The 27,833-nt window shown below is 66.1% G+C and overlaps 1 protein-coding gene across 4 annotated transcripts in view; it reads right to left on the bottom strand.

Moving 5' to 3' along the window:
• MEGF6 (multiple EGF like domains 6) overlaps nt 1-27,833 on the bottom strand; it is an 83,990-nt gene that overhangs the window by 19,957 nt on the left and 36,200 nt on the right. For 3 of the 4 annotated variants that reach the window (XM_047724246.1, XM_047724244.1, XM_047724245.1), the window contains exons 5-6: nt 23,536-23,658; nt 6,737-6,859 (exon numbers count right to left, since the gene is read on the bottom strand). In XM_047724246.1, coding sequence (XP_047580202.1) covers nt 6,737-6,859; nt 23,536-23,658 — 246 coding nt within the window. Of the gene's footprint in view, nt 1-6,736; nt 6,860-12,101; nt 12,319-23,535; nt 23,659-27,833 lie in introns of those variants that run through there. The other variant, XM_047724247.1, reaches the window with a different exon arrangement.

Below are 27,833 nucleotides of genomic sequence, written 5' to 3'. Positions count from 1 at the left end.
GCTCCCAGAGGAGGCAGCAGGCCGGCTGTGGGCAGTGGGGCTCAGATGCTTCCCTCTCCTACCGGTCACCTATCAGGTCAGGGCAGGCATGTGTGGGGCTGCCACGGAGGGCCACTGCGGCCCAGAAGCCTGCCCTCCAGCTCCGAGGGAGCGGTTTCTGTGGGGAGCAGGAGCGGCAGGCCTGGCAGTGTCAAGGGGCGGCCACTAGGCGTGTGGCCCCAGGTCTCTGAGGACACCGAGACCACGCAGAAGGCAGAAGGAACTCCCTTCAAGACAGGGCAAGTGGGCTTGGGCAATCCGGAACACAGCACTCAGGAGAGCGCCCACTTTCTTTACGTGAGGAGACACGGGGTCAGGGAGCCCCTGCCGAGGGTCCCAGCCCTACGGGGCTGTGCCCAGGGAGGACACGAGGGTGGCCACATCGGCTGTGTCTCCTGCTGCAGCTGGCCTGTGCACAGCAGAGCGGCAGAGACGTGAGGCCTGGGCCCAAGCAAGGTCGGCAGGGTAGCCACTGTCTGCTGTCCCCCAGCCGCGAAGTCCCTTCCCCAGCTGCCACCCCTGAATCCACGCTGACACGCTCCGTTTCAGCCACCGCCATCACTCAGACGTTTCTGAGCATGAGCTGAGCGCCCCCAGTCCCGGGCTGTTTGGGTTCACGACTCCAGCAGCATCCCCGCTCGAGACTCATCACGGGCACCAGTGCTCCGCCTGACAGGGTGGGACAGGCACACAGAGAGAGGGTCGTGGAGCACAGGGCGGGGGGCCAGCAGGACAGGGAGGAGGACCCAGGAGGGCCCAGGAGCCACCCCTGCCAGGCTAAGCCCCCAAGTCAGGCCCAGGGACAATCAGGCACCTGGCCCAGGGCAGCATGTGGGGGAGAAATCACTGGGTTGAGGCGGGGGGAGGCGGCAAGCAGAGGGAGCCCAGGCTCCCACCCGTGCTATGCCGAACGAGTCCTAACCTCCCAATGTTCCCAAGTTGTGTGCACGGGGAGCCAAGCCCCGTGTCATACAGCACACCCGGGCCACGGGTTCCCGGAAAGCTCATCGACACAGATTTTTCTCGGGCACTGGGCTGTGCAGCTCAGGGAGGGGCCAGCTTGGGTGTGGCCAGTGCCCAGAGCTGGTGGGGAGGTTCCAGGCCCCTCGGGTCACTTCAAAACCCAGCCGTGGAATCCACGTCCCAGCCCAGGCACTCCCGCCGATCGGGACCCCGCTCGGACCTGCAGCAAAGGTGAGAGCCTGGCAGAAACAGGAGGTCCGGGGCGCGTGCTCGCGGCCCTCCGAGATTTACTGGCGTACCCCTTGAATTGAACCCCTGATGTGAATGAACTCGGAGGCAGAGCTTTCGTGGAGAAACGTTAGGTTTTATGAGATCATAAAGGTGCCGCCCTGATCCAGCAGAACCTGTGTCCTTATAAGAAGGGACGTGAAATCTCTGTATCTCTGCGTCTCTCTCTCCGATGCAGGAGGCCACGGGAAGAGGGGCTGCCAGGAAGGGGGCCCCCCACCAGCAGACCCACTGGCCGGCACCATGATCTGGAACTTCCCGCCTCCAGAGCGGCGAGAAAATAAATTTCTGTTCTTCAAGCCACTCTGTGGAGGGACCTGTTACAGCGCCCCGAGCTGACAGACCTTCCCTCTGGGCCTTCCGGGACCCCCCGCTCCAGCCCCAGATGCAGGCGGCTTCGAGGAGCTGGGCTGCAAGCCTGCCTCCTGCCAGCAGAGGCCGCCACCACCCAGGGGCCTGCAGGCAAGGCGTCCACTCACCAAGGCTGGGGCTACCTGAGCTGGAGGCAGGGACATGGGGCGGGGGAGAAGGGGGAAGGCTCGTTCTGCCCGCGCCCCAGGGTCTCTGCGGGTGCAGGCATGGGGGCAGCCCGGAGACCTGAGCACGGACTTGGACCCGGGGGCATCCCAGTGACTCGGAGGTGGGGCGGCAGGTGGGGCGGTGGGCGGCGACTCTGCCCGGCCGGCCACCCGCGGGAGGGCACTGCTGTGAGCAGCACGCCGAGGCCGCCGGCCGGCTCTGCAGCTGCCTCCACACCCAGCCCCGTGGTTTCTGGGCAGGCTGGGGCGGCTCTGGTCCCCGCTGCCTTCACGGGGTTTGGTAATTACGGCCCTCGGACTGGCTTGGTTTCTAGGTCCCAAGAGCCTCCCACCACGTGTGGCCAGAGGCCACCCACAGGGTCCTTCCTTCTGGAAAGCCCTCTGTTGGGCACAGGGCCAGCATGGCAGGGCAGAAGGGGAGACTCACTCGGGCTCTGCCCACCCCATCCCTCCAGGCAGGGGTGGCCAGCTCCTCGGCCGTGTGCGTGCCATCCTGCTCCCCGACCCCGGGCTGGGGCTCCCGCACGGCAGGCGGCCATGAGGAACTGCAGCTCTGCAAGTGGCCACCCTCCCCCTCCGTGACAGGGGCTGGGCCAGCCTCGTCACAGACCACACACCCACCAGCCGCCACCACTCTGGAGTCCGAGCCAGGGACAGACAGCCACGGGGGGTGGGGCAGGACCCAGGCCATGCCGACCGCCGGCCCACACCTCCCACCTCGGGGTAAAGCAAAGGTGTGACACACAAGCTGTTCCTGCAGCCCAGCCGCCGGACCCCACACCTGGCTCCAGCCCGTCCCGCTGCACGGCCCCGGCTGCCCTTGCTTCCCCGCTGGGTGTCCTCGTCCAGCCCGGGCTCTGACCACTGCCCCGGCTCCCGTGGGCTGGAGCAGGACCATCCCGTCGCCCCCGGGCACTGGCAGGCTGATCGCTGGGCTCCTGGGCTTGAGCAAAGCCGCAGCATCCCGGGGCGTCCCAGGGGTGGGGCTGCCCTTCCAGCGGCCCCAACCAGACCCACGGGCCCCTCGAGGCTAGGAAGGCGACTTCTAGCAGCCACAGCCTGCGGGGTTGGGGGTTGGGGGCCGCTGGAGAATGTTCTCAGAACGGCACAACTCTGCGGGGATGGGCCTGGAGACTAGCCTGGAGATTTCCACCTTCCTGCTGCCTGGGGCCTCCAGCGGGGCCACGCAGCCTCCCTGGGGACTCCCCTCCCTGCCCCCTCACTGGGAGACACCCTGGCCTGGCTGGGAAAGAGAGAGACTGCCCCAAGGCCCAGGAAAAGGCAGAGCTGGGGAGCCCCTCCCCCACACCGTGGGCACCATGGGCCCATGGGACTCCTAGGAGAGGGAACCAGGACATCTAGTTACTGGTGAAGGGGGTGGGGAGTGCATGTTGCCAGCACAATTGGGGGGGGGCAGGAGTCCGAAAGGCCATAGGGGCAGAGGCCAAGGTTGTGGGGGAGGATGGAGAGCCCAGGTCTCCCAAGTGGTTGGCCCAGGGCATCACACGGGACCCGCTACTGGAGGGTGATATCACAGGGACCCCCTGAGGTCCTACTTGCCTAAGGGGATGTGGAGAAGCACCCACGTCCAAGAGCAGGATCCAGAAGGGACCACAGGACAGCTGCCCAGGGGAAGTGGGCTTCCCAGGCCCAAGTGTTAAAGTGCCTAGCAGCGGCTCTCCATGGGTTCGCGGGCTGGACCTCCTCGAGATGTCCCAGAGAAGCAAGAACACCCTAACCCTAAACACGTCCCTGATCAAACCACTTGCAGGCCCTAAGCCCCGAGTCGGGAAAGGAGAGAGGCCAGCTCCGTGGCCCGAGGGTGACAAGCAGGGCAGACTAACACTAGGCCCTGCTCTTCCCATCCCCAAGGCTGGAGGACACATCCACGAAGGCTCCCTGGCCATGGAGAGCCCCATGATGCCAGATGCCAGGCTACGCCCCCTTCTCCAGGGCCCAAGCTAAGTGGGTGGTGCTCCGGGGCTTCAGGCTGATGGTGAAGTCCTTCTTGCAAATTCTCTTTTGGAAGAATGGAAACCTTTTTGTGTTTTATTTTCATCAGACCTTCTAGAAAGGAGAGATGGGAGAAAGCTGTGCATTTCCTGTCCTCTCCCTGCCCCGGAGGCAAGTTCCACAGTGTTTCAAGGCCCCCCTTGTGTTTCAAGGCCCCCACTCGAATGTGCCTTAGAGGACTTCCGACATCCCTCAGGACCCCGTGACATGGCATCACAGAAACGACAGTCATATTGCGGGGGGGGGGGGGGGGGGCTCCTTCTCCACCCCCAACCTCCAGCTCTCTCGGTAATTCTTACTCCCAGCTGCTGGACGGGAGTGGGTGCCTGGGGCTGTTTTCTGCCAGGCTGCAAAGTCCCAGGGGAGGTCCCGGCACCCCTCCCCCAGAAGAGGCTCCCAGCAGGCCCCAGGGAGGGGTTCCAGAGCAGCTGTATTCCAGCTGTGTAGCTGGGCCCCGCTGGGGGCGCGGGATTCCTATCCCAATTCCCCCTGTGAGCATCCTGTAGCCTAGGGTGGTCTGAGCTCCGAGGGTGCCCCATAAACCTCGGTTAGAGAAGGCCCAGCTTCTCTCCGTGTCCTGTACCCTGGGAATCCCAGAGCAGAGGGGACAGGCCCCCCACAGTTCTCAGTGGCAGGAAGTCCAGCTCCCCCACTCAGAGCCCGCGGAGGGTCCAGCACTGCCCTCCACCAGGCCCCCACCTGGAAGCTGCTCGTCCCCGCCCGCCCACCCAAGGACACGCTGCGGCTGGGCAGGTCCCCCAGACACCAAAAGGGGTGCATTAGCGAGAAGATCAAACACTTTCCACTCTGCCTGCGAAGAAGCTCCCTGGGGAGGCCTGTCCACTCTGGAAGTTTCTCAGCAAGGCCCAGGCCCCTCCAGAAAGGGCAGCTCCCAGGGGACCAAGCCTGACACACCCACCCCAACTCCAGACCCCACCCCCCAGGTGGCCCCGGGCCCCGGCCTGCACCCTAGCAACGCTTCAGCTCCCGGGAGCAATCAGTACAAAGAAGCCACCAAAAAGAGCCAGACGTGTGCAGGTAAGTGGGGCACCGAGCACGTCCGGCTGGGGGTTCCAGTCGAGAAGGGGAAGCCCAACAACAGCCTTGAGGAAACCACTCCCAGCAACGGGGAGCAGCCAGGAGGTGGGCACCAGCTCTGAGAGAGCGGGGGGCCTGCCTGGGAGCACGGTGTTGGGGCTGCCCGCCGAGCGACCGTGAGGTCCCAGCAGCCTCCTGCCAGGCTGTGCAGACCATGCCCAGGAGCCCTGGCGGCAGACCCCGAAGAGATGTTTGAGATAAGCCAATGCCACAGACGGAGACCTCTGCACCTGGAGCACAGGCGGGGAGGGCGCCCGGGAAGACTCCGGCCAGCCGGGGTGGGCTGCGGGTCGGGGCAAGGACGAGGGGCGCCCCTCCAGGCCTCCCGCAGCTAGCAGCTGAAGGACACTCTCCGAGGCCACGACCTGTCCCTCCATGGCCAGGAAGGCGCCCCTGCCTTTACCTGCTGTTCACCAACACCAGTGAGCATTCCTGCCATCAGGCACCTCAGGGAAGCATCACCAGCACATGGGGAGACCCGAGAGACGTGGGGGGGGTCCCAGCCCCAGGCCCCTCATGGGGGAGCCCCAGCAGGGAGGGGACAGTGGGCACCCCCCAGGCCGAGCCCAGCCCACCATGGCCCGGGCCCCAGGGACACCCTTCTCCGGGATGTCCAGGAGCCTGGGGGAACCAGTAGGCTCCCAGAAGTACCCCCCAACCCCCAACTGGGGGCCGCAACCCCCACTGGGTCTGTCTGGAAGCACATTACAACACTTCCCACATCTGTTTCCACTTCCCGACCCGGAGAAACGGCGGAGCAGCTGCCTCCCTCCCCGAGCGGCGCCCGGACATGTGAGAGTGTGTGCCCGGAGGGCCCCCCGGGGCTGGCGGGCCGCCCTGCCACATCGCAGCACAGCGTGCAGGAATGAGGCCACTCGCAGCCTGCCGGGCCCACTCTGCATCTCCGGGGTAGAAACGAGGGGCGTCCCGCACCAGCCCCCCGAGAATGACCATCACATGGCCTCCCAGACACAGCAGCCCCAGGCCCCGGGCCCCTGCGTCCAGAGCCAGGCAGGAGAGGGGCAAGGCGGGGGGGGGCAGCGAGTGGAGGGCTCAGCACCAGACCCCGGCCTGTAGCCCCTCCACCCTCCACCTCAGCGGGCACCCGGCACCGTCCCCCTCACCCGGCAGCCCTCCATGCTTGCAGGGACAGCACGCTGTGGCCAGGGCACCTCCAACAAGTCTACTCCCCACAGACAAAGGCCCTGCAGAGGAAGTGCGGGTCGGGGTCCTGCTTCTCGGCTCCCTCTTCCCGACCTGCCACAGCCCAACCCCCTAAGCTTCCCAAGGCCAGGGTGGGGGGACCAGGGCCCAGGAACCCCAGTTCTGCAGGCCAAGAGTGGCCTCATGCTGGCCCTGCCCCTGCCCTCACCAGCCGCCCCCACCCAGCCCGCACCGAAGTCACCCCCAAGTTTGGTCCCCGGGTCCTGGGCCCCTGATGACCCAGCACCACAGCTTCGGCTGAGAGCCCTCCAGAGAGTGCTGGCCCAAGTGCTCCTCCCCAAGTCGAGAGAGGAACCCCAGGAACGTGGCCTCTGCACCCCAGGGTCACAGGCCTCAGCATGGAGGAGCCAGGCCCTGGGGACTCAGGAGGGCGCACTGCCCCATGACAGGCCAGCCAGGGCCCCAAGGGGAAGCACACACGCAGCAGGACAAGCCCCTGAGCAGGTTCAGGAGGACGGGGACCCCCGCCCCACCCCGGTGGGCGCAGCCAGGACGGTGGGGGCACCACTGAGGCCAGGAACCCAGGCGGGGAGGCGGCACAGAGCCCGGGTGGGGGGCAGCCGGGCACTTACCCAAGCAGGTCCTGCCGTCCGCGTGGAGCCGGAACCCGGGCTTGCACTCGCAGAGGTAAGAGCCTGGTGTGTTCACACATCTGTGCTGACAGCCGCCGTTGTGCACTTGGCACTCATCCACATCTGGACAGGGACACGGGCCAAGCTTAGCCGCCCCAGGGACCCCGATCCAGGCGCCCTCACAGTGGAACCCCGCGCAGGTGCCCACGCTCCGAGCCCACGCTTGCTGGAGCAGAGTGGGGAGAAGGCAGGGCCCCTCCCTCACACCCAGCCAGCCTGCTTGGGGGGAAATAGCCGCCACCTCGGGGTGGCCAGAACGTGGGGAGCCCTGGGGGTCAGACACAACACAGGGAGCAGTGGTCTGGACAAGGCAGCGGCTGCAGAGGGCACTGGGCTGGGGGGGGGGAGCAGCTTCTCAGGCCTTTTGAGACTGAACCTGGAGCTCGTGCTCTACCCCGAAGGTCCAGATCCGGAAATACTTTCAGGACAGGGCCAGCTGCTTCTCTGGGACCCGTGAGCCCAAAAGGAAAAGCCAGTAATGCACGAGATGCCTTTGTTCGGGCTCTGGCTAGGGGAGAGGAGGCTTGAACAGCATCCCCCCAAATTCACATCCATGCAGAGCCTCAGAGCGTGACCTTCAGAGGCAGACGCAATTAGTTACCCGCACTGGATGGGGGGGGCACATCCAGCAACCAGGGTCCCCACAGGAGACACGCGGGGAGGCAGAGGTTGGAATGAGGTGGCCACAGCCTAGGAACCAGGTGAGGCCACAAGAGGCTGGAAGGACGAGAGAAGGAAGGGTCTCCCCTGGGGGTTTCGGAGGGAGCTGCTGGCACCTTGATGTTGAACTTCCAGCCTCCAAAACAGTCAGAGGATCAACGTCTACTGTTGTATTTGTTTTGGTCCTGGGAAACTAACGTGGGTGATATCTGCCTGGGTCTCCTGGGGGCCTCCCCATGCCAGAGGGACGGGAGACCACCAGCAACATCCCCAGGACAGGACGTCATGGAGGTCCCAGGCACTGCTGGGAGAACACCTTCCATCCGAGACCACCAGCCACCAGAGCAGCACACATGCCCACAGCACCCCAGGCCACAGAGAAAGTGCTAACCAGGAGTGGATGAGGCCAGCCCAAAGGCCCTGGGGGGCCACCCCAGGAGCCCAGCTAAGACCTGGAGAAGCAGGAAGACCCTCCCCAGAGCCGGGTGCCCGCGGGCCTGCACCCCAGGAGGGTCACCTCCTCCTGCAGGAACGCAGAGACACGGGGAAGTTTGGAGCTGCCCTTACCTCTCATCCCTCCCTCCAGACTTCCGTCCACCAACCCGGGCTCCCGGGGAGGCTGGGCAGAGACGGAAGTGGTCAGAACAGGCTGCTGAGATACCTGTGTGCATGGTTAACGCCAGGAGGGACACAACTGTGTGGGAGACCTGGAGACCGAGGGAGGGAGCTGCTGCAGACACGGGGGCCCCCAGCACACCAGGCACAGGGCTGGAAGCCCATGCTGGGCCTCAGGCCAGTCCACATTTCTCAGACGCCAGCCTCCCCAACCACAAAAGCAGGGAGACAGACACACAGACGCTCCACTCTGACATCGACAAGGCATGACTCCAGCCTCTGGTTCCCTCCCCTAAAAACGCTCAGCTTCCATTCTCCTAAAATGCCAGCCATCTGAGGCCGCCTGTGAAGGGTGCCAAAGGTGGGCATCAGGGCAAGGCTCCCCCTGGCCATCCCCCGCACCCACCCACCAGCTTGTGCTTCCCACACACACGGGAACCGTGCCACCAGCCCACGTGCGGAGAACAGACCTGGAGCCCCAGAAATGACACCAAACCAACTCCAGGAGGCCAGGGCCTCTGCTGCAGACACAGACCGGGTCAGCCTGAGGAGACCCCCAGGGTCGTGCCGAGCGCCTTGGGGAGAGGCCCAAAGACACAGGGAGGCTCTCTTCTGCCCATGGCAGCCTGGAGCTTTCTCAGGATGGACACGGGTGGTTCTCGGGAAGAAGCCTGAAGGCAGAGGTCAAAGGGCCCCAGCAGAGTCCCCAGGAGGGTAGGGGACAGAGGGACCCAGGGCCCTCTTGCGGGAGAGTCAGCTGGGTGGCAAGTGGTTGGAAGGGAGGTGCGGGCAACCCCCCACGGGGGCTCAGAGAGGAGGTAAAGATGCGACCGTGGGGGACGTGGCCCCAGGCACATAGTAGGTGCTTAGCGAAACTTCAGGGAAGACATGCCAGGTATGTGTAGTCTGTGGGGCCGGTGGGGTGGACGGCAGCCTCAGTGTCCAGACCAACCCTGCCAGGCATCATTCCAGTGGCTGCTGTGCTCCTGATGTGGCCCTGGGGCCGGGAGTGCTGGTGGGCAGGGACACTGGCTTCCAGGTACCCTGCTCTCGGCCAGCAGCTCATAATCACGCTCGGCTCACTCCAGACCCCAGCTGGGGTAGAGGCTGCTCGGACACTTGGCTGGGCGGCCAGATCCTCCAGCAGCTCCCAGGCAGGTCTGAGCAAGCCGTCTGGGACACAAGGGGAACCCAGGACAGTGTCAACCCCTCGGCCAGCCCAGCAGCCCTTTGGGCCACAAGGACAGCAAATGGACAGTCTGGGATGAAGCACTCGGGGGAGGCATAGGCAGGAGGCCACCGTCAGCCAGCAGGGTCCCTCCAGCTGGGCGGCCCTGACGGCTGGGGCCTCCGGCCTGGCTCCCACCCCTGCCCATGTGACCACTGTTCTTTGGGCCCCCCTGCTGCCCGCACAGGAACATTCAGACTCAAGTGTCCACACCAGCGGACAGAAAGCCTACTCCTTGCTAAGACACACAGGGCCACGTCTGCAAGCCATCTCCCACAGCGGCCCCGCTGGGAGGGGCTGGCACACGGACGGCAGCCCCAAGCTCTCCAGTGGCCCCCGGACCTGCCCTCCCTGGTGATTGGTGACCTGGCCCCGGCGGGGACAGCATCTGTGAGCCGTGGCCCAGCAGGCGCAATGATGTTCAGACACCTCTTCCAGGGCACCCGGGGCACTGTCAGCCGCCCGGGCATAGGGACGCAGCAGGCAGCTCAAGGCTGAAGAGCCTGAGGCCTCCCCTTCAGCCCTCCGGGCAAGGGAGGCCTGCGGAAGAGCAGCAGGGCACGCGGCCACCTGACCTCCTACCGGGGCCCCTTCGAGGAGGAGACCAACCTTCAGGAAGCCATGAAGGACCCGCGTCCCTCACCCTGCCTGCCCGGCTCCCGAGTCAGCCACGTGGGGGTCGCTGTCCTCCGCCGACTCCAGCCACCTGCAGCAGCTGACCCGGCGGGTGTGGCTGGGACTGAGAGCCACAGGCTCAATGTCTTTAAGGAGAGCGGGGTCAGCTGAGTAACGGCCCCCAAAAGGGTCCGCAGTCTAATCCCTGGAGCCTCGCCAGCTAAAGGGACTTGGCAGGTGGGCCCACAGTCATCACGAGGCCCTTAAAGGTGGGGACAGGACATCAGGGAGAAAGAGATGGGGAGACACGGGGCCTCTGTCCAGCCCGGCCTCCTGCCCCCCCCGCCCCCCAGTGAGGTCCCCTGTGCTCTCTGGGGGCCGGATGCCCTCCCCGGGGCTGGTCCCACGGGCCTGCTCTCTCCAGCCAACACTCGCCCTCACAGGGTGCTTCTTGCCGTGGGACCAGTGCCCTGAGTCACCCCAGACTGGGCATTGACACCTCAGGCCCTGGAACTACAGAGAAGATGTCCCTCTTGCAGACAGCACAGAGGGGGGCCTGGGTGCCCCCCGACCCCAAGGGTCTCTGAAAGAGAGCTTGAAGGCCCTGAGCCTACCAGGCTGAGCCCATGGAACCGGGGACCAGAGCCTGGAGCACAACCCCCGGCCCTGGGCAGCCTGAGGCCCAGCTGCCACGCATCGGTGCAGCTCACGCCCGCACGGGGCGCAGCCAGGGGCCCGGGGAACACGCAGGCCCGGGCCCGGGGGGCATGCTGGTGCCGCCCCAGGCTGAGCAGTGTGGCTGGAGCTTCGGTGGTCTGCTGACGGAAACTGCCTCCCACCCTGGCACACGGGGACACGTCGCCGGGCCGACACCGGGCTGACTCCCCCGGTCGTCCTTGGGCAGCCAGTCTCGATGCCGCGGGGAGCCCATGGAGGGGCCCCCAGCTCCCGGGCCAGGGGCTCAGGCGGGTAGAGCAGACAGCCCCCTGCAGACACGTTCTCTGCCCCATCATCCCCTTCTTCCAAAGCCTCGTGCATGCTTCCCCGGAAACCTGGGCCCTCTGGGACGCCACCAGGAAGGCCACTCACGTGGTTATCAAGTTCAGAATCCTGCTTGCCCCCAAACATGCCCCAGGGTCCTCATGCCCAGAGATATTACCCTGTCATCCACGGGCCCTCGTCCTCTCCTCTCCGCAAGGCCGCGCGGGCCCAAGCTGGGCGGGAGCTCCCCAAAACCCAGCCCCACACAGCCTCCCTCTGGAGGCTACACTGCCTCACGGCGCTTACGGTCACCAGCAGTACGGTGACAGCACCGGCCTGGCTGTGGTTGAGCCACTGAGTGGGAGGACGGCTGCCCACCCCGTGGGGTCCCAGCCTGAGACCCAGCTGACATGGCCCAGAGGACAGCGGAGCAAGGCCAGTACCTCCAAGAAGACCAGGTGCCCTGCACAGAGCCACACTCAGGGGCCAGGGCCGGTCTGGAGGGGAGGGCCCGCCTCCCGTTCCTGAGGATGATGGCCCCCACATCTGAGGCCCTCCTTCGGGGAGGGCGGCCCACTGCGGGTACCAGATCTGAAGGGCAGGGAGAGGCAGGACAGACCTGGACAAGGGTGTATCCGCTGTCCATGAGCTGCTGGGGTCTCGGGGCTCCCTCTGCAGCTCACCGGGGTGACCACACACCCAAGGCTTGGGGAAGGTGATGGAAAGGATGGCACCTGCCACATCCATACACGACCGCCAAGGGGCCAGGCTCTAGGGACCCCGGAAGGCAGACTTTGCTTAGGGACCCGAGGGCTCTCCTTTGAAGATGTCTTCTTTCTTGACCTGCCCCCAACCACGAGCTGCCAGTGCGGGGGAGAATGTCCCCCCCACCCCATGCCACAGGTAAATGTAAGGGGCTACTTCTCTTCCCTCCAGTCAAGAGACCGTGCGGCTGTCAGCAGACCCCACAGCCAGGTCAGCGGGGGACGGAAGGTCCGATGACTCAGGGAGGAAGGGCCCTGTCCCAGAGGAAGCGGCCGCCAGCGGCACTGCCCCTGCCCGGCTCCCTGCAGCTTCCGCGCTCTCAGCCCCGGCGCTAGCTTCAGAAGAGGTGCAAAGGGGACCCGCGGCGGAGCCAGGCACCCCCCATCCCGCGCAGGGTCCGCCCGACGCCCCCACCCCGCGCAGAGTCCGCCCGGCGCCCACCTGGCCTCCGGTCCCCGGCGCTCACGGAGTAGCCGGCCTGGCCCAGGTGGCACGGCCAGCAGCCCCTCCAGAGGTAGCTGTAGTGCGTGCCCGCGACGCGCTCCAGGCCCCCCAGCAGCCCGAGGCACCAGAGCGCCGTCAGGGCCCCGCGGCCCCGGGACGCTCGCATGGCCGGCCGGCGAGCTGCGCGCACCCCAGCGGCCCCGGCGCGCTCTGAACCCGGCGCCCCGCCCCGCGCCTTTTTGTTCTCGGTTTTCCCTCCGCCCCCCGCAGGTGAAGGCCAAATCCTCCAGGCGCTGGGGCCGCCCCCGCCCCGCCCCGCCCCGCCCTCGCGGGCCGCGCCGGTCCCCCCCCCCCCCCCGCTCCGCCCCCTCGCACCGCCCCTCGCCCCGTGCGTTCGGGCGGCGCGCGCTCTCACACCCAGACGCGGAGCCCCGCGCAGGCACACAGGCACCGTCCGGAAGACCGGCGGGGACACGTGCACAAACAGACCCACGTGTGCAGATGCGCACGTGACACACAGCCCCCCGCCCCGCACAGAAGTGTGCGGGCACATGCGTGCCCACGGACACATGCGTCCCCACACCTACACGGAAGACACCCAGGCAGAAAAGAAGGCCACCCTGGCAATGCCACTGGGGGTTTCGGAAGGACAGTTAGGTGGGCGGGGGTCTGCCAAGTGTGAGGTGGGTCGGAGCCAGGCACCTGGGGGAAGAGGCCTGCAGGCCCCAACCGGGGCCGGCTCCCTGCACTGTCGCATACTCCCCTGGCTAGGGGCTGGCACCCAGAGGGAGTCCCTATACCCCTGCAGCAGGTGGGAGAGGTTCGGAGCAAAAATGGACTCCCTATCAAGGGCAGCGAGCCCCAGGTGTCCGGCTACATGAGCCTCGGAGGCACATCCAACCCCAGGGCCCTGAACCCCCAGTTTGCTCGAGGGCACAGCCTGAGGCTCCAGCTTAGTCCCAAGCAGGCAGCCTCCTAAGAACCTAGGCATACGGGCCTCATGAGCATCTGACCCCCAAGCCCTGCCGGCCCCTGAGGTCTCACCCGGGGACCCTGCGTAGGCCAGACCCCACCTCCTGGCCAACAACTGGGCCAAGGCCCTGCTGTCCGGCACTCTGCGCAGCCCACCTATGGGCCAGGTCCGGGGAGAGAGGCACCACCTCGCCTCACCCAGTCTTCCCGCGGTACAGAGGCCGGCCCATCCCATTGGCCCCCTGCCTGCCTGTCTGCCAGCGCCTCCTGGGTGAGCCCCTCTCCTGTCCGCCATCTGAACGGCCCACCAGCCCTTGAACTCGGGCCTCTCACCCTGGGAGTTCCCGTAAGTCTCCCGGATGGGCACACTGTCGGATCGCCTTGTGGTGCCTTCCGCACGGAGCAGCACTTTCTCACTGGGGTGTAAATCTCATTTTCCAACAGCCACAGACCAGTGATCACCGGGAAGCCAAGGGTCCCCCCATCCGCGGCCACCAGTCAGGAGGCAGGGGTCAGGAGGCCATGGAGACAAGCTCTGTGTCCCAGGGAGGGGCAGAGGGACACCATCGGGAGCTCTGACTCCGAGGTCACCCTCACCGCTGGGCAGCAGGGCCTGGGGTACTCCCTGGGTACACCCAAAAGAGCGCCCTTCTGGAGTGAAGGCCCTGCAGAGATCCCACAAGGGGTCCCTAAGTCCCATGCAGCCCCCACCCTGATGTCTCTCAGGGCCAGGGTCGTGGGAGGAGGAAGAGCCAGACAGGAAGCGGGGGGCACCGGTCTCGGTCTCCTCGTGTAGCCCCCCAAGTCCTGCCCACCCTGCCAAAGGGCTTTGCCTTGTTCTGTGTCCCAGGGCAGGGCCACAAGCCCCCACGGCCACTGAGCCCAGGGGCTGCCACTCGTCCTCGTAAAACACACCAGCTTTTTGGTACAATACAGAAGTGAGGAATCGCCTTCGTCCTTTTTACATGAATTTCACCTGTAAGTGGTTTTACTTGGATATGTGGCATTAAGTAAAATAGATCATTAATATCAATGTCCCTGATTTCTTAGTTTTTTTAACGTTGCTTCGGGAGAACTTAAAACTACACACATGGCTTTCTGTGGGGCGGTGCTGGTCTCCCCGTGCCCAGCCCCCAGATTGCTACCAAGGGGACAAACCTCTCTGTGCTCGTCTCCCCGTCTGTAACGAGGGAGACCATCACAGGCTGCCGTGCGAGAGGATGGGGAAAGCGAATGCAGAAAATGCTGCACTGAGAGTCCGTAAGAATCAGCCCAAGCGGCTGGCCGGTCTGCACACGGGATCCCTGCCCCCAGCCCAAGCAGCAAGACCCACGGCAGCGTCCAGAGCCAAAGGTCAGAGGGGTAGCATCCTGGGACCCAGCCTCCCTGCTCCCTGGTGGATGAAGTCACAGCCCAGAAGGCATCCTGGAACCTGGCCACACCAGCTTGAGAAGAGCCAAGGGACCTCAGGACAGTCCCTATCATACAAAGCCATGTCCCTGGGGCTCCCACTGCCGCCTGCCCGTGCCGATAAGCTGACAGGGAAGCACCGCTCAGGCCCTCTTGTCCCACCGAGGGGCGGCCTCCACCCTGGCATGCGGACTGCTATACATTCCAGCCTGCGCGGGGACGGGGCGGGGGCTGGCAAGGGCAGAGCACAGTCTGGGAGCAGCAGCCGGGACAAGGCGAGGTATGAGATGAGCTCCAGCAGTACGCCCTGGAAGGACCAGGGGGCCGCGGAGGGCTCTGGGCTCCAGCCCCCACGAGGCCCTGCAGGAGGACTCGGGCCCGGCCGCGCAGGGAGCAGCCCGCCAAGTGTGGGACGCCACCAGCCGTGCAGATGGTGCCCACGGCCGCCCCGCCGCCCCTCCCCCACTGCAGTGCCGCCGGTCGCATCCAGGCCCGAGGCTGTGGGGTCTGGAAGCTGTTTGGGAAATGCTTTCTCGATGCGGAAATGCGGGCTGGGTGCCTCTGCCCTCGGAATGTCTGTGTCAGCAGGAGGAGCCGGTCCCCCCACCCCGCAGGCCGGCTCCAGCTTTCCTTTCCAAGCTGGGCGGCCACTGGTCTCCTTCACCAGGACCCAGGCTGGGGTGAGGGCCCGGGCCGCCCCACAAACACCCCACTTCCCTGAGGGCTGGGTCCATCCTGTCACAGGACCCTGACATGGGGCTCCAGGGCAGAAGTGACACGTTCCTGGGTCGGGGACGGGGGCAGGAAGCAGAGCACGGCGGAGCCTCCCTCACTTGTGCTCTGTCTGTCCCGGGGGTCAGGACGTGCAGCAGGCAGACCCTCCAGCAGCACCCGAGGAGGCCAAGGCATCGGCCCTGTCTGGTCCCTGAGGGGGAAACCGTGGGTCTGGACCCTCCTGGTCTTCTGGGAGCTGGGCGCTCCCCGGTCCCTGAGCCTCAGGAGGGGCTAAACCCTCTGCAGGGAGAGGGGCGTGAGAGAGGAGAGGCGCCGGAGAAACCCCCAGAAGTCACTGCTCAGGATCCCGGGGTGCCCAGACTTGAGGAGGCAGGTCCACGGGCACAGCAGGGTCCAGACTGGAGGAGCAGACACGGGGCACCCACAGGCAGCCCCAGTGCTGGGTGGGGGCGGGGACGGGGACTGGACCCCACTCACAGGAAAGGGGGGCAGGGACAGGCCGCCCCAGGACGCTCGGGCCCCCGGCTCAGGCTCTGCCAGCACCTCAGCTCACTCCCGCCCCCGCCCGGCTGGAGTCAGGCAGGTCCTCTGTCCCTCCTGGGGGTGAGCATTGACAGCAAGTGTCCCAGTGGGCACAGGGACTGTAACAGGACAGGCCAGCGACCGGAGAGCCCCTGACAGGACCCCCAGCAGCAGGGAAGAAGGGCCAGGAAGGGGCTGGAGGAGGCTTCTGTCTCGGGCTCCTCTTCCATTGGCCTTAGGGGGTCTCAGTAGTGCCCCGGCCTCCTCTGGGCCCTCGGGTGACCCGCGCCTGCCTGGCTGTTTCCGCCCCGAGGTCCAGAGGTCAGTTTTGGTCTGGGGCCACGCGCGGTCCGGCCTGCCTGCACGTGGGACGCCAGACCCCGTCCCTCCCCCACGCCCTCCCCCGCAGGCTGCTGCCCGGGTTGATTTCAGGAGCCGGAGCCGGCCGGTCCCCGCGCCAGCCTCATGGTAAACCCATTACCCGGCCGGTCCCCTCGCCAGCCTCATGGTAAACCCATTACCCGGCCGGTCCCCGCGCCAGCCTCATGGTAAACCCATTACCCGGCTGGACTCCTCGCCCAAGCAGAGGGAAGGAAAATTAAAACCAGGGCTGTTTCCGAGAGCCCAGCTGCCAGTCCTCACTGCAGCTGCCCCTGACTGGGCCAGGCGGAGATGGGGTACCCCTCTTCTTTCACACATGCCCCCCCGAGAGCCCAAGGTGGGGCAGCCTCCAGCCCACACGCTCTCCTCCGGGGACCAGCCGGCTTGGGGGCATCAGACGCTGGCACCACAGCAGAGAGCCCGGGGCCGAGTCTGGCCTGGGAGGCACCCGCAGAGAGCTGGCCCGGAGTGGGGCTGAGGCCTCCCACCCACGTGGGCACACACGTGTGTGCGCGTGACGAGGCCCTGTCTGTGGCAGCTGACTGCTGGTCTCACTCCCCGGCTGCTGTGCAAAGGCCGTGGGGAGGCCAGGTCCAGCCCTGGGAGTGCCTGAGTCCAGGATGTGGACGGCCCCCACCTGGGCCACGGCCACCAAGGCCTGGCTCTCATGGAGGACACTGCACTGCCCAGATGGCCCTGGAGCTCACGCTGCACTCGAGGGAGAGGAGGTGGCAAAACTGACCAATGGGGAGCTTTCCTGGAGAAGGTGGCCAGCCAGCCTGTGGCCAGGTAGTGGGGAAGGGCACATGTGCGCCCTCCAGCCCATCAGAGGACATCAGGGCAGGTGCACGGCTGAGGACGCAGAGACAGGTAAGAATGCTGGGCAGGGAGCCTGGCTGAAGCCCTGGGCCTGGTTCTGGTCCACAGCAGGAACCCAGACAGATGGCCAGAATCGAGCAGTCCATGGACAGCCAAGTGCACAGCCAGGCCTGCACCCAATAGCCCACGCCTCCTGCTGTGCATCCCCCACCTGAAGGCCACACCTGAGTGCAGAATGCTGTGGGCACGGGGCTGGTGGCCAGCTCTGCCGGTGTCCCGGGCCAGCAGCCTGTATGCTCTCGCCCAGGTGCCCAAGTTGGGAGCTGGCAGGGCGGGCCGTCGGCCCCTCCCCTCTCTGAGCCCCCCCGGCCACCCCGCAAGTACTCAAGGCCACCAACTGCACAGGCTGAGCCCAGGGCGGACACTGTCCACCTGAAATACAGAGGGACAAGTGAGCCCAGAGGGCCTCCCCACCCAGCCAGCCTGACCCGGCCAGCCCCAGGTCCCGGCTCCAGCACCACTCCCTCTCCCTGTGGTCTGTTCAGGGAAGATACGCTAGTCCTGGGGTCTGGCCATCTGCGCTCTTGTACAGCTGCTCATCCCCAGAGCGGCTCGGGGCAGAGCCCAAGGAGCAGGGAGCGAGGAGGGCTTGTCAGTGGGGTTCTCTGTCCGGCTGAGGCCAGGGTGGGGTCAGAAGCCCAGCGGGGTCCAGAGCAGCAGGGCAGGACGGGAATGGAGGCTCAGCCCAGACCTGCCTCCACAGCAGCCTGGGGAAGAGCCAGCAAGGGCGGGGAAGGTGCGACCATTATTCCACAGGGAGGGACAGAGCCACAGGCGGGAGAATCCAATCAGGGGGCTGGACACTGTGGCGGGGGGGGGGGGGGGGGGGGGGCTTTCAGGATGAGCACAAACTCACAGGGAAGGGACCCAACCCCACAGGGCAACAGATGAGAGAAGTAGAGGGTGTGACCTCTCCCACCCTTCCAGGCAGCAAGGCTAGGAGGGGCCATGTGCCGCCCTCCCCAGGCTTGACGCCGTGAGCTTCACGTACTGCCACGGGCAACCAGGCCAAGACCCTGAACCATCGACTCCAGGTGGAAGTGGTCGCCCCCCACAGCAGGCCCCCAGCTCAGTGGCAGAAGCTTCCGGGACAGGGACAGGCTCCAGCCTGACTTGTGTGCCCTGCCCTCCCCGCAGCAGGGCAGGATCCCCGTGAGCACGCGTCTGCCTGCCCTGGCTGATCCCGGAGCATGAGGACACGCCTGCGGCAGGTCAGGGCTCAGGGACTGGAACCGGCCTGCCCAGCCCCTGCACCCAGCTGTCGCCCTGCCGCTCAGCCTCCAGCCCCAGGCCCAGCACTGGCCTCGGGCACCAGGGCTCAGCTGCCCACCTAAGGTCTCCCCGGGCTCAGGGCGTGGGCAGGCCCGCGGGCCAGGCTGTCACCAGCAGGCTCTGACTGCTGATGGTGGCGATGCTCATTTCTCCCGAGTTGGCCGCACCCAAGGGCATACTTGCCCCATGTGCTCACTAAAGGAATGAAAACAGCCAGCATCGAGGAAGAAAAGCCTTCGACTCTCAGTGCCCGACGGCGGAGGCCTCTGGCTGCGGACACCCAGTCGGAAAGGCCGCCATCCTGCCTGGAAGGGTCACGGTTCTCAGCCAGACTTGCTTGCCTGTGTCCAGAGGACAGGCCGCCAGGGGACCAGGCCCTGACAGGAGTAAGGTAGGGGCTTTGCGACCAGAAGGCCTGAGTGAGTGCAGGCTGGGCTCTGAGGCCCGCAGGTGCGCGATGAGCCTGCCAGGTGGCCTCTCCCGTCCCCGTCTCTGGACCCACACAAGCCGGTCACTCCACAGACACCTGTCGGGTGCCCACTACGTGCCAGGCCCTGCCAGCTTGGACGGTAGGGAACAAACAAGGGGCTCCTCCAGCTCCAGAGAAGCCGGCAAGCCGGAGGGGATAGGACGGGAACCCCCACACGGGGCCCGAGCCGGAGGGGATAGGACGGGGACCCCCACACGGGGCCCGAGCCGGAGGGGATAGGACGGGGACCCCCATATGGGGCCCGAGCGCCCAGGACATCACTCCAGGCTTTACTCCCCGCTGCCCCCAGCTGTGTGAGCCCAGACGTAGCACTGCAGGTGCACGACCCAGGCCCCCCGCTGCCTTTTATAAGGTGGGGCCCCAGGGCAGCCTGAGAACCAGCAGCGGAACTGGCCCGGCCTGCAGTGTGCACTGGACGAGACAAGGCATCCTTCTTGCGGTCACCATGATGGCTCCCATCACCATGACGGCTCCCGCCACCCTTCCCCTTCTCCGGGTTTAGCAGGGTTGTCCTGGGAAATCAAAGAACCTCCCTTGAGACTCTCTTGGGTGGGTGGGAGGGACCAAGGACTCCAGGACAGGGTCAGAGAAAGCCCCCCACCCCCATGAAGGTCTATGGAAGGGCAGTTGGTGCCCCCCAGGTGCCACGATGAGGGTCCCAAGCAGCTCCCCTGGCCACCCCCCCCAGGGCATTGCCACAGGCTAGCACAGCTGGCTCCAGTCTGCCCACGGCCCTCCCAGCCCTGAGCCCGAGCCCTGGAGGTTCCTAATCAAGGCCTGTCACTTCCCACATTCCTGCCTCTCCCTCGGGATGGTGCGACGCAGGCAGCCATCTCCAGGAGGCCGGTGCAGGCCAGGCCAGCAGTCAGGCCAGGCAGAGTGGGAGGGAGAGAGAAGCACTTGCCCAGCAGCTTCTCAGGAGGGAGACAGGCCTGGAGCCCATGGCCACAGCCGAGGTGGGCAGCTGGGCGGGCGAGGCCACGGAGAAGCCACTTTGTGCCCAAACTACCCTGAGCACACGTGTCTTGCAGTGGGTCCCCTTGGTGTCCCCCAGGGGCCGGGGGGGCCTGAGAGCCACCTGCTCAGTGCAGACACCCGAGCTGGGCCCACGGGGGCTGGGACGCAGGGACACTGGTACTGTCCCAAGTCCCCATGGGATTCCCACAGACACCCCCATGCAGACCCCAGCCCTGCCCAGCCACCCTGCGCTAAGACGGAACCAAGAAGCCAGGGTGAGCCTACCCAGCACCCCACAAAAGAGCCAGCTGTTCTCACGTTGGGCCGAGAAGGACGTGCTCCGGAGGAAGCTCCCGCTCCCTGCACAGCCCTCACCCCTGCAGCCCCGCTGCCCCCTCCCCAGAGCCTCCCTTATCTCTGCAAGGAGGGGGCTAAGAGCGGTGGGAACCGGGGGCGGCTCACCGTGGGAAAGCGGGCCTGCGGGCTTCACATCCCCCCTGGGAGACAGCCGATTCTCTCCAAACGGCAGCCTCCTTCTCCCCCGGGGGGTGGGACCGAGACCTCCCCCCAGCAGGAGCAATGTCACTGCAGTCCTCAGGCCACACCATCTGGCCTAGCGTGGAGCTGGCCACATCTTCCAGATGGGATGCTCCGGACCGCGGACCCAACCAGCCCACCGTGGGGTGAGGCAGGGCATGGGGCAGGCGCGAAGACCCCCCACTCTGGCCTCAGGGTGGTCTCCACAACCCCAGGGCCGGGTTCCTGAGGACCCTGTTCACGAAGCAAGTGCCCCAAGGCCAGGTGGAGGACGGGTCCAGCTCAGGGTGGGATGGCCCTTTGCTCCCCGTCACCCCCCTTCCCCACCAAAGCTGTCCTGGGGCTGGCTGGGCGCCCCCATGGACGCTGGGCCCGGGGCCTGGAGATGTTTCCCGGCTCCTCTGTGGTTCTTGGAGAGCCAAGAGTCTTTTTCGTCCCACGTTCTGGATAAAGAGACTGAGGTTCAGAGTCACCCAAGGTACCAAGCTGAGGCTCATCGGGGACCTCACGGACGCCAGAGCCCAGCGCTGGGATGGCCTTCCCGGAGGTGCTGACATGGAGAGCAGGGCCGGAGCCCCTGGGGCTGTCAGGGCACAAGTTTTACAGGGAGAGGGGCTGCCTTTCTCTCCAAGCCCCGCTGCCTCCCTAAAGCCTCCGCCCACAGATGTGGGGAGGCAGACAGAGGCCGAGTCGGCGCCCCCGGGGAAGCGAGAGACAGCAGGAGCCGTGCAGCCTCGCCTTGGAGACGCGCGTGCACCCGGCTTCCCCGCCTCCCAGAGCTCATGGCTCCTGCTCCAGGACGGTGTCCCAGAACATGACAAGCACACGGGCCTGGCTGTGCTCCTGGAGCGAGGGCCAAGGCGCCGTCCAGCCAGGCTCCCACGCCAGCGCTCAGGGTTTTATAGTGTCCATTCATCACCGGGAGCCGTTTCTGGGCTCACCCCACCATCACCTCGGGCGCACCACCCTACGTGTGAGCGAGCAGAGCCGTCCTCCCCTCGGAGGTAACATCTTGATTTCCTGCTGGCTCTGCTCGCTCACGGCCGCCGGCCGCCCCAGCAGTCCTGTGCGCTGGCCGGAGCTGCAGTTTCAGGGGGGCTGGGCTGGGCTGGCAGGGGGACAGAGAAAACACAGCAGGCGCTTGGCTCTCGGCTGCCGGCCGCGGTGACTCGGGGCTCCAGCCATCCCAAACACGCAGGGCTAGGGGTCTGCAAACTCCCAGAGGCCGAGGCCAAGGAGGGGCCTGGGATGGGGAGGAAAGAAAGGGCCGGCCCTGTGGGATGCAGGGTCTGAGGCCAGTGCCCCTGGCCTGACCTCCCTCCTGGTCATTCTGTCCACAGCGCTGCCCTCGGACAGCTATGCCAGATGGCAGAGCCTAGCCTGCCCTTCGGGACCTGGTGGATTAAGGGATTCCAAAGCTTCCTAAAGGAACTCAGAGAGGCTGTGTTTGCAGGCCCTGTGCTGTGCTGACTCGGCGCAGGGTTCTGGCTGGTGGCTGGAATGCACACTTATCTTCCAGGACCCGCCCCGGCCGCCGGGGCCCCAGGTCAGCACTGGGAGCCTGCGGCATGGGTCAGAAGACCCCAGCTGTGCAGCGGCCCCAACACCTTCTCCAGGGCCTCCTGGACACAGACAAGGGGCTGGAGCTGCTCTCCCAGCTCTGGGGGCTGAGGGAGAGGATAGGAAATCCAAGGTCCAGCCCCAATCTGGGAGGCCCCTGGGCTAGAAAGCCCCTCACGGCGAGGACCTTGAGGCCATCTCAAACTGTATACAAGCCGGTTTCCCAGGGCTGGAGACCCGGATGCAGGGAGCTGAGGCCCAGACGAGCCAGGCCAGCCCCAGCAGGCAGGGGCTTGGAGCGGGATCCTCCGGGGGTGCCTGGGCTGACGCCCGGGGGAACCAGGGGAAGACGTGTGTGTCCTGCACCAGGGCATCCTTGGGATCCGCAGAGGCCGGGGGCGCTGGCAGGGGGCTGAGGCTCATGGGACTGCCCTGGACCTGGCCCACTCTGGGTCCCCCAATTCATGCACTACACCAACACCTGCTCCCCGCTTAGGGGAGCATGAGGCTGTCTGTAGAGGAGGGAATCGTCCAGCTGTCTCATTCTGAAGGCCAGGGGGGCTCCCAGGTGGGAACGTTCAAACACAGTCCCCAAACCCCCGGGACTCTCCTCACTGGCACCAAACCCCCAGCCCCGTGGTTCTGCAACGTCGATGGGCTGCCGAACACCTGGCTTTGGCCAGACACCTTGCCAGACACCCTGGCTCTTGGGACACCTGCCCCAACTTCCCCTGCACGCAGTGCGTCCTGGGGTGGGGGGCACAGACCCCATGGGTTCTCTCATCCCAAGGGGACCCATTTCTCAGAAAGGAAACCAAGGCCAAAGCCAGAACTCGGGGGAGTCCTTCTTGCCCGCCCTCCATCGGTCATAGGACCCTGTCCCTGCTGCGCTGGTTCCCCTCCCTCCAGACTCCTTCTGGCCGTGAAAGCGCTGGAAAGGAGAATCAGCACAGGGACACCCCATGTGTGCAAACCCCTCTGCAGGGCAGACTCCAGAGCCCAGCCCAGCAGGCTGTACGCTCCCCCCCAGCCCTCTGACAGACGCCCCCCTCCCTGGCTGGCCCAGCAGGAGACTGCGTTCTCCCGGGACACGGAGACGGGGACGACAGTCCAACATGGGGCAAGGGGACCGATGTCGCCGGCCTGATGGGCATGCACTCAGGGTCAGGTGGGGGCAACGCCCAACAAAGGAGTGTGAAGGGTTAGGGCCAGCACCAGCCTTCTGCTCTGCCTTCTCCCTGCCTCACCCCTAATCGTCCCTCTCCCTCTCCACCCCCAGAGGAATCTCCTGTCTGTTCTTGATCTTGCTGGCCGAGGGAGACAGTTTCCCCGGGGCCGGCCCAGGCCTCAGCAAGCCTGAGTCAGGGCTCAGTGCCCACCGGTGCCGCACGCACGCCCAGGGACATGGCCCACCCTCCCGCCCCCAGTGCTTGTGCTCGGGCCTGCTGGCCACGCCTACCCTCCCCACCGCATCTCCCCCAACACAGCCCCCAGGGCGCCCTCGACCCACAACAGGTTCTCTGAGCCCCCCAAGCCTCACTTTCGGAGACACGTGGACGCCCTAAAGGCATGGTGAGGAGGCTGGGCAGAGAGGGTCCCATCACGGGGGCCCCACGCAGGGCGGCCCTGGGGACCACGGAGGAGGCAACCCCAGGCCCGGCCCGGCAGGTGGGGGACAGCGGCAGTGGGCGATGGTGGGCCGGGCCCGGGACCTACCTTGGCAGGCCCTGCCATCTCCCCGCAGCTGGTGGCCAGGGGGGCAGCGGCAGTAGAAGCCCCCCACGGTGTTGTAGCACTGGTCCTCGCAGCCCCCGTTCCCGTCGGCGCACTCATCCACGTCTGTGGAGGGAGACACTGGTGAGTGGTGAGGAGCCCCCCGGCCACGGCCCATCCCAAGCCCCAGACCCGAGAGGCCATAAGAGGGCACGGACCAGCAGAGATGGGCAAACCTCACCCCCGCACACAGACCCCACGAGAGGGGGACACCCTACGTGTCCGTCCCACAGCCAGGGCGGTACACGCACTTGGGTCCCACCCAGGACAAGCAGCCTGTCCTACAGCATTTGGGTGGGGGTGGTTTCCGGAAGGCCATGCAGAAGCAGCTTGGCCCAGGAGTGGGCCCTGCTCTCCCAGACAGGAGCGATGCCTGCTTTTCTGGGTCCTCACAAGAACGGCCTATGCTCGTGTTCTGGTCCCGCAGACAGTGTCCCAGGGAATCAAGCCCCCCCCCACCTCTTTGAGGCCAGAAAAAGACCCTCACAGCTGCCCCCAGACCCGCATCACTGCCCCACACACTCCTGGTCCCAGGACCTTATGGAGTCACAGCTGCCAACAGGGAGAGGGAGAGGAATAGGGTAACAGTGGAGGAGCAGTCCCCTCAGCCCCCCAGCACCCCTGTCCCCCTGGCTGCCCACCCGAGGTCTGAGAGGGGCCCTATTCTCCTCCTGGCCTCTCAAGGCCAAAGGCTGAGCTCCCCCAGTGTCGTGGGGAATGTGACCCCGAGGCAGGCACAGACCACGCAGAGACCCCAAAGTGCCACAGGACACAAATGGTCAGGGGCCAGTGCGGCCCACAGGCTGCTGCTACTAGAAGCCCCGGCCCCTCCTGGCCACGCAGGGAGCAGCCCCTCTCCCAGAGCCTCAGTGCTCAGACAGCCCCGTGCTGGCATTCCCAGCCAGGCCAAGCCTCCCCTGATGGCTTCATCACCTCTGCCCCTGCCTGGGAGTGTCCCCACAAGACCCCAAGTCCAACTGAGGCCATAGCCGGCCACAGTCCCACAGGCAGGGCTGTGGCCGGAATTCTCCTCGGGAGGGCCGGGAGGCAACCGTCAGCCCAGGCCTGCAGAGGTTAAAGCCAGGAATTTTCTGGGAATTCCTAGAGAATGACACAGGATGAGACAGAGGTCGGCCCAGCGCAGGGGTCAGAGCTGGGGTGCCCGGGGCAGGAGTCAGGGTGGGACTCAGCAGCCAGCCCTGTGGACGAGGAGTGCGCCAGGTGGGAGGGGCGCAGGGAAGTTCCAGCCCGTCCTGACCTCTGGCTGCTCAGTGGGGAACAGGGAGGGTGTGTGCCAGGCAGGCAGGCCGCAGACCCAAGAGAGCTCCTTCTAGCTGCTGGCACACAGGGTCGACAGGGGCCTGGGCACGCGTGGCCACACAAGGGCACGGCACCCCTGCCAGCACCCCACCCTGACCCCATGGGCCACCACACACCCCAGAAAAAGGCCTGGGTGCTGGCCTGGCACCCATGGTGTGTACCGGCTTGTGGCTCCGTGTGCCGCTGGTAGGGCATCCTGGAGGCCCTCGGTTGCCCCCGAGCCCCGGGCAGTACGCCTCGGCTCCAGGACCCCCAGGAAGCCCCACGGGGCTCAGCGTCAGGCGGGCTCTTCGGCACCTGTCTCCGCCCACGGCTGGATCTGCGCCACCCTCAGCACAGGGACAGGACCCCAGTAGTCTTGGGTCTCCGTACCCGGCCCAGGCCAGCACACAGGGGGCTGCAGGACACCCTCAGCAAACGCAGAATGAACATCACACTCCTCAGAGAGACAGGAGGGTGGGGGGTGGGGGGCTGCCCCTCCCCCAGGCCCCTCCTCAGGCCACGGCGGCCCAGACTGCATGGGACGTGATCCTGACCAGGGCCAGAGTCGGCGGGCTCCCCTCTGCCAAGCCCCTGCTGTGCACCTGGCTGGGGCTCGAGGACACAGGCAAGGGACCCAGCATCCTGGGCAAGGGGGGAGCATGGGAGATGAAGGGGATGGCGCAGAGGCAAGGGCCCAGGGAGGGTCACTGCCCCGCTTGAAGCCATTGTCTTACAATTCCACTGCACTCTTGGATAGGGCTGGCAGGTAACGGTGGGTTCTGTGGGGACCCCAGGGTGGTCAGCAGCCCTGCCAGGGGCAGGATGAGGCCAGGGATGACCTCTCCCTGGTACAGCAGCTAGGCCTGGGCTGGCTCACCGGGCAGGCATAGGCTGGGGCCATGGGGCCAGAGGGAGGCAAGCAGCCAAGGGCCCAGAGCCCCTGCGCGGCCTGGGAAGGAAAGGTGGCCCCAGAGCTGGAAGGCCATCTCCCGGGCACTAGGCCCCAGCCTGGCCTCTGTCAGGGCTCCAGGTCTGTGCAGGGTTTCTGGAAGCAGATCCCAGGAAACGCGGGCCCAGGCCAGCGCGCTTCACAAACCTCACCAGTTGGCTCCTTGTAGAGGGACCTGTCCATCCACCAGTGACCCCAGGATGGGGTGCACTGGGCCCCAGTGCCAGCAGATGACGGCTGGCAGCCCACACTCCTCTCTGCAGCCCAGGCCCCACTCGGCTCTGGGCTGGGAGGCATGGACCAGCGTTCCACTGGGGTGGGTCTCCCTGCCCTCCCCACCCACGAAGCCAGTCTGGGGGTGCGTCTCCCAGCCCAGCAGGCACCACACGGGCTCCTCCGACTGGCAGGTCTCAGGGGTAGCCTGAGCCCAGGCAGAATCTGGAGGTCATAGGCCAGGTTCCAGCCCAGCTCTGAGCTGCTGGGAGACAATCCCTGGCCCAGAGCTGGGGCCCATGCAGACGCCGGCAGAGAGCATGACTCGGAACCACGCGACCCCCAGACGCGGCCTCTCCCTCGAGAGGCGCAGCAGAGCCCGTCCCACAGGCAGGCATGGCAGCCCCACACAGGCTCCAGCCTCCGTCCAGGGGTCCTGGGCTTCCTCCCAGTGCTGGGGTCACTGGACAGTGACCTTTTCTGGAGGGAGGCTGCCTCTGGCCCTCAAGCCAGGCCCCCGTGGGCATGTGATGCAGACGCCGACTCGGAAATGCTGGCCGTTCCTCGCTCCTGCTCCCCAAGCCCCTCCCCGGGCACCCCTACCCTCCCCAAAGCTGCCGGTGGTGGCAGAAGAGATGGGAACCAGGAGGCCAGGCTGTAGGATGGGGACAGTGCCCTGTTCCCTGCTCTCTCCACTCCGGGAAGACCCTTCCACCCGCAGAAAACACTGCCTCCCATAACAAGTGAAACAGTTGGCAACGGACCCAGCAATTCCGCTCAGGCGCACGTGCCCAGAAGACTCGAAGGCAGGACTCGCACAGACACTCGTGCGTGAATGTCCATCACAGCCCAGGTCACGACGGCCAGAGCCGGGAACAATGCAATGTCTGGCACTGGACAAACGGTAAACACACCGGCCGCATCCACCACAGAAAATCAGCCACGGAGAGGAGCCCCTCGTGGGGCTGAGCCGCGGAGACCGTTCCCCTTGGGGAAGGAGACCAGACGGTGGAGGCCGGACGCTGGGCGTCCCCCTGTGGGGACCATGCAGGGCGGGCCACTGCACACCCAGAGAGCAGGTGGGTGGCCACCAGGGCTGGTGGACAGGTGGGCGTGGGGTCTCCTCAGGGGCGACGAGCACGTTCTGCAGCAAGTGGGGTGACATGTGCCCGAGAGCGCATGTGCTAAACGCCACTGCTTCGTTTACGTGACCTGAGCGTCACCTCAATTAAAACAAAGAAAAGCAGAAAAAAGCCCTCCTCCGGGTGGATCCCACACCACACTTCTGCAGGGGTTGGTATGAAAGGAAGGGGGGTCCAGGGCGGCCACCCTGCCGGGCAAGGGCTCCGAAGGCCCTATCCTTTCCACTGACCAGCAACCAGGAACTGCAGTGAGAAGCCCTCAGACTGCTGCCCCTTTGCCAGGGTCCTGGGGAACGAGGGGGCCCACAACCCACAGCCTGTGTGCCCCCCACCAACCATCCCCCAGCAGCCTGGGAGCAGCGATGAGCTCTCAGGTCCACCATGAGGGCCAGCCCAGCCTGGGCTGGCCCATCGTTCATGGCCCACAGAGCCCCAGGCAGGAAGCAGGTGACAGAAGGCAGGCACGTGGCTCCAGGCTCCCAAGTCAGGCCGCCCTGGCCACACAGCAAGGTGACCCTCCCACAGACTGCCAACTGCCCAGCCCACACGCAGCAGGGGCCCCACGACCTTGAGCCTCCCACACACAGCTGGGACCTAGGCTGTCCCCCACCAGCTCTGAGCTGGAGGAGCCCACA

The sequence above is a fragment of the Lutra lutra genome, chromosome 4 (assembly GCF_902655055.1).
Source record: "Lutra lutra chromosome 4, mLutLut1.2, whole genome shotgun sequence".
Taxonomy (NCBI): domain Eukaryota; kingdom Metazoa; phylum Chordata; class Mammalia; order Carnivora; family Mustelidae; genus Lutra; species Lutra lutra.
This window is presented reverse-complemented; position numbering and strand designations above follow the sequence as displayed.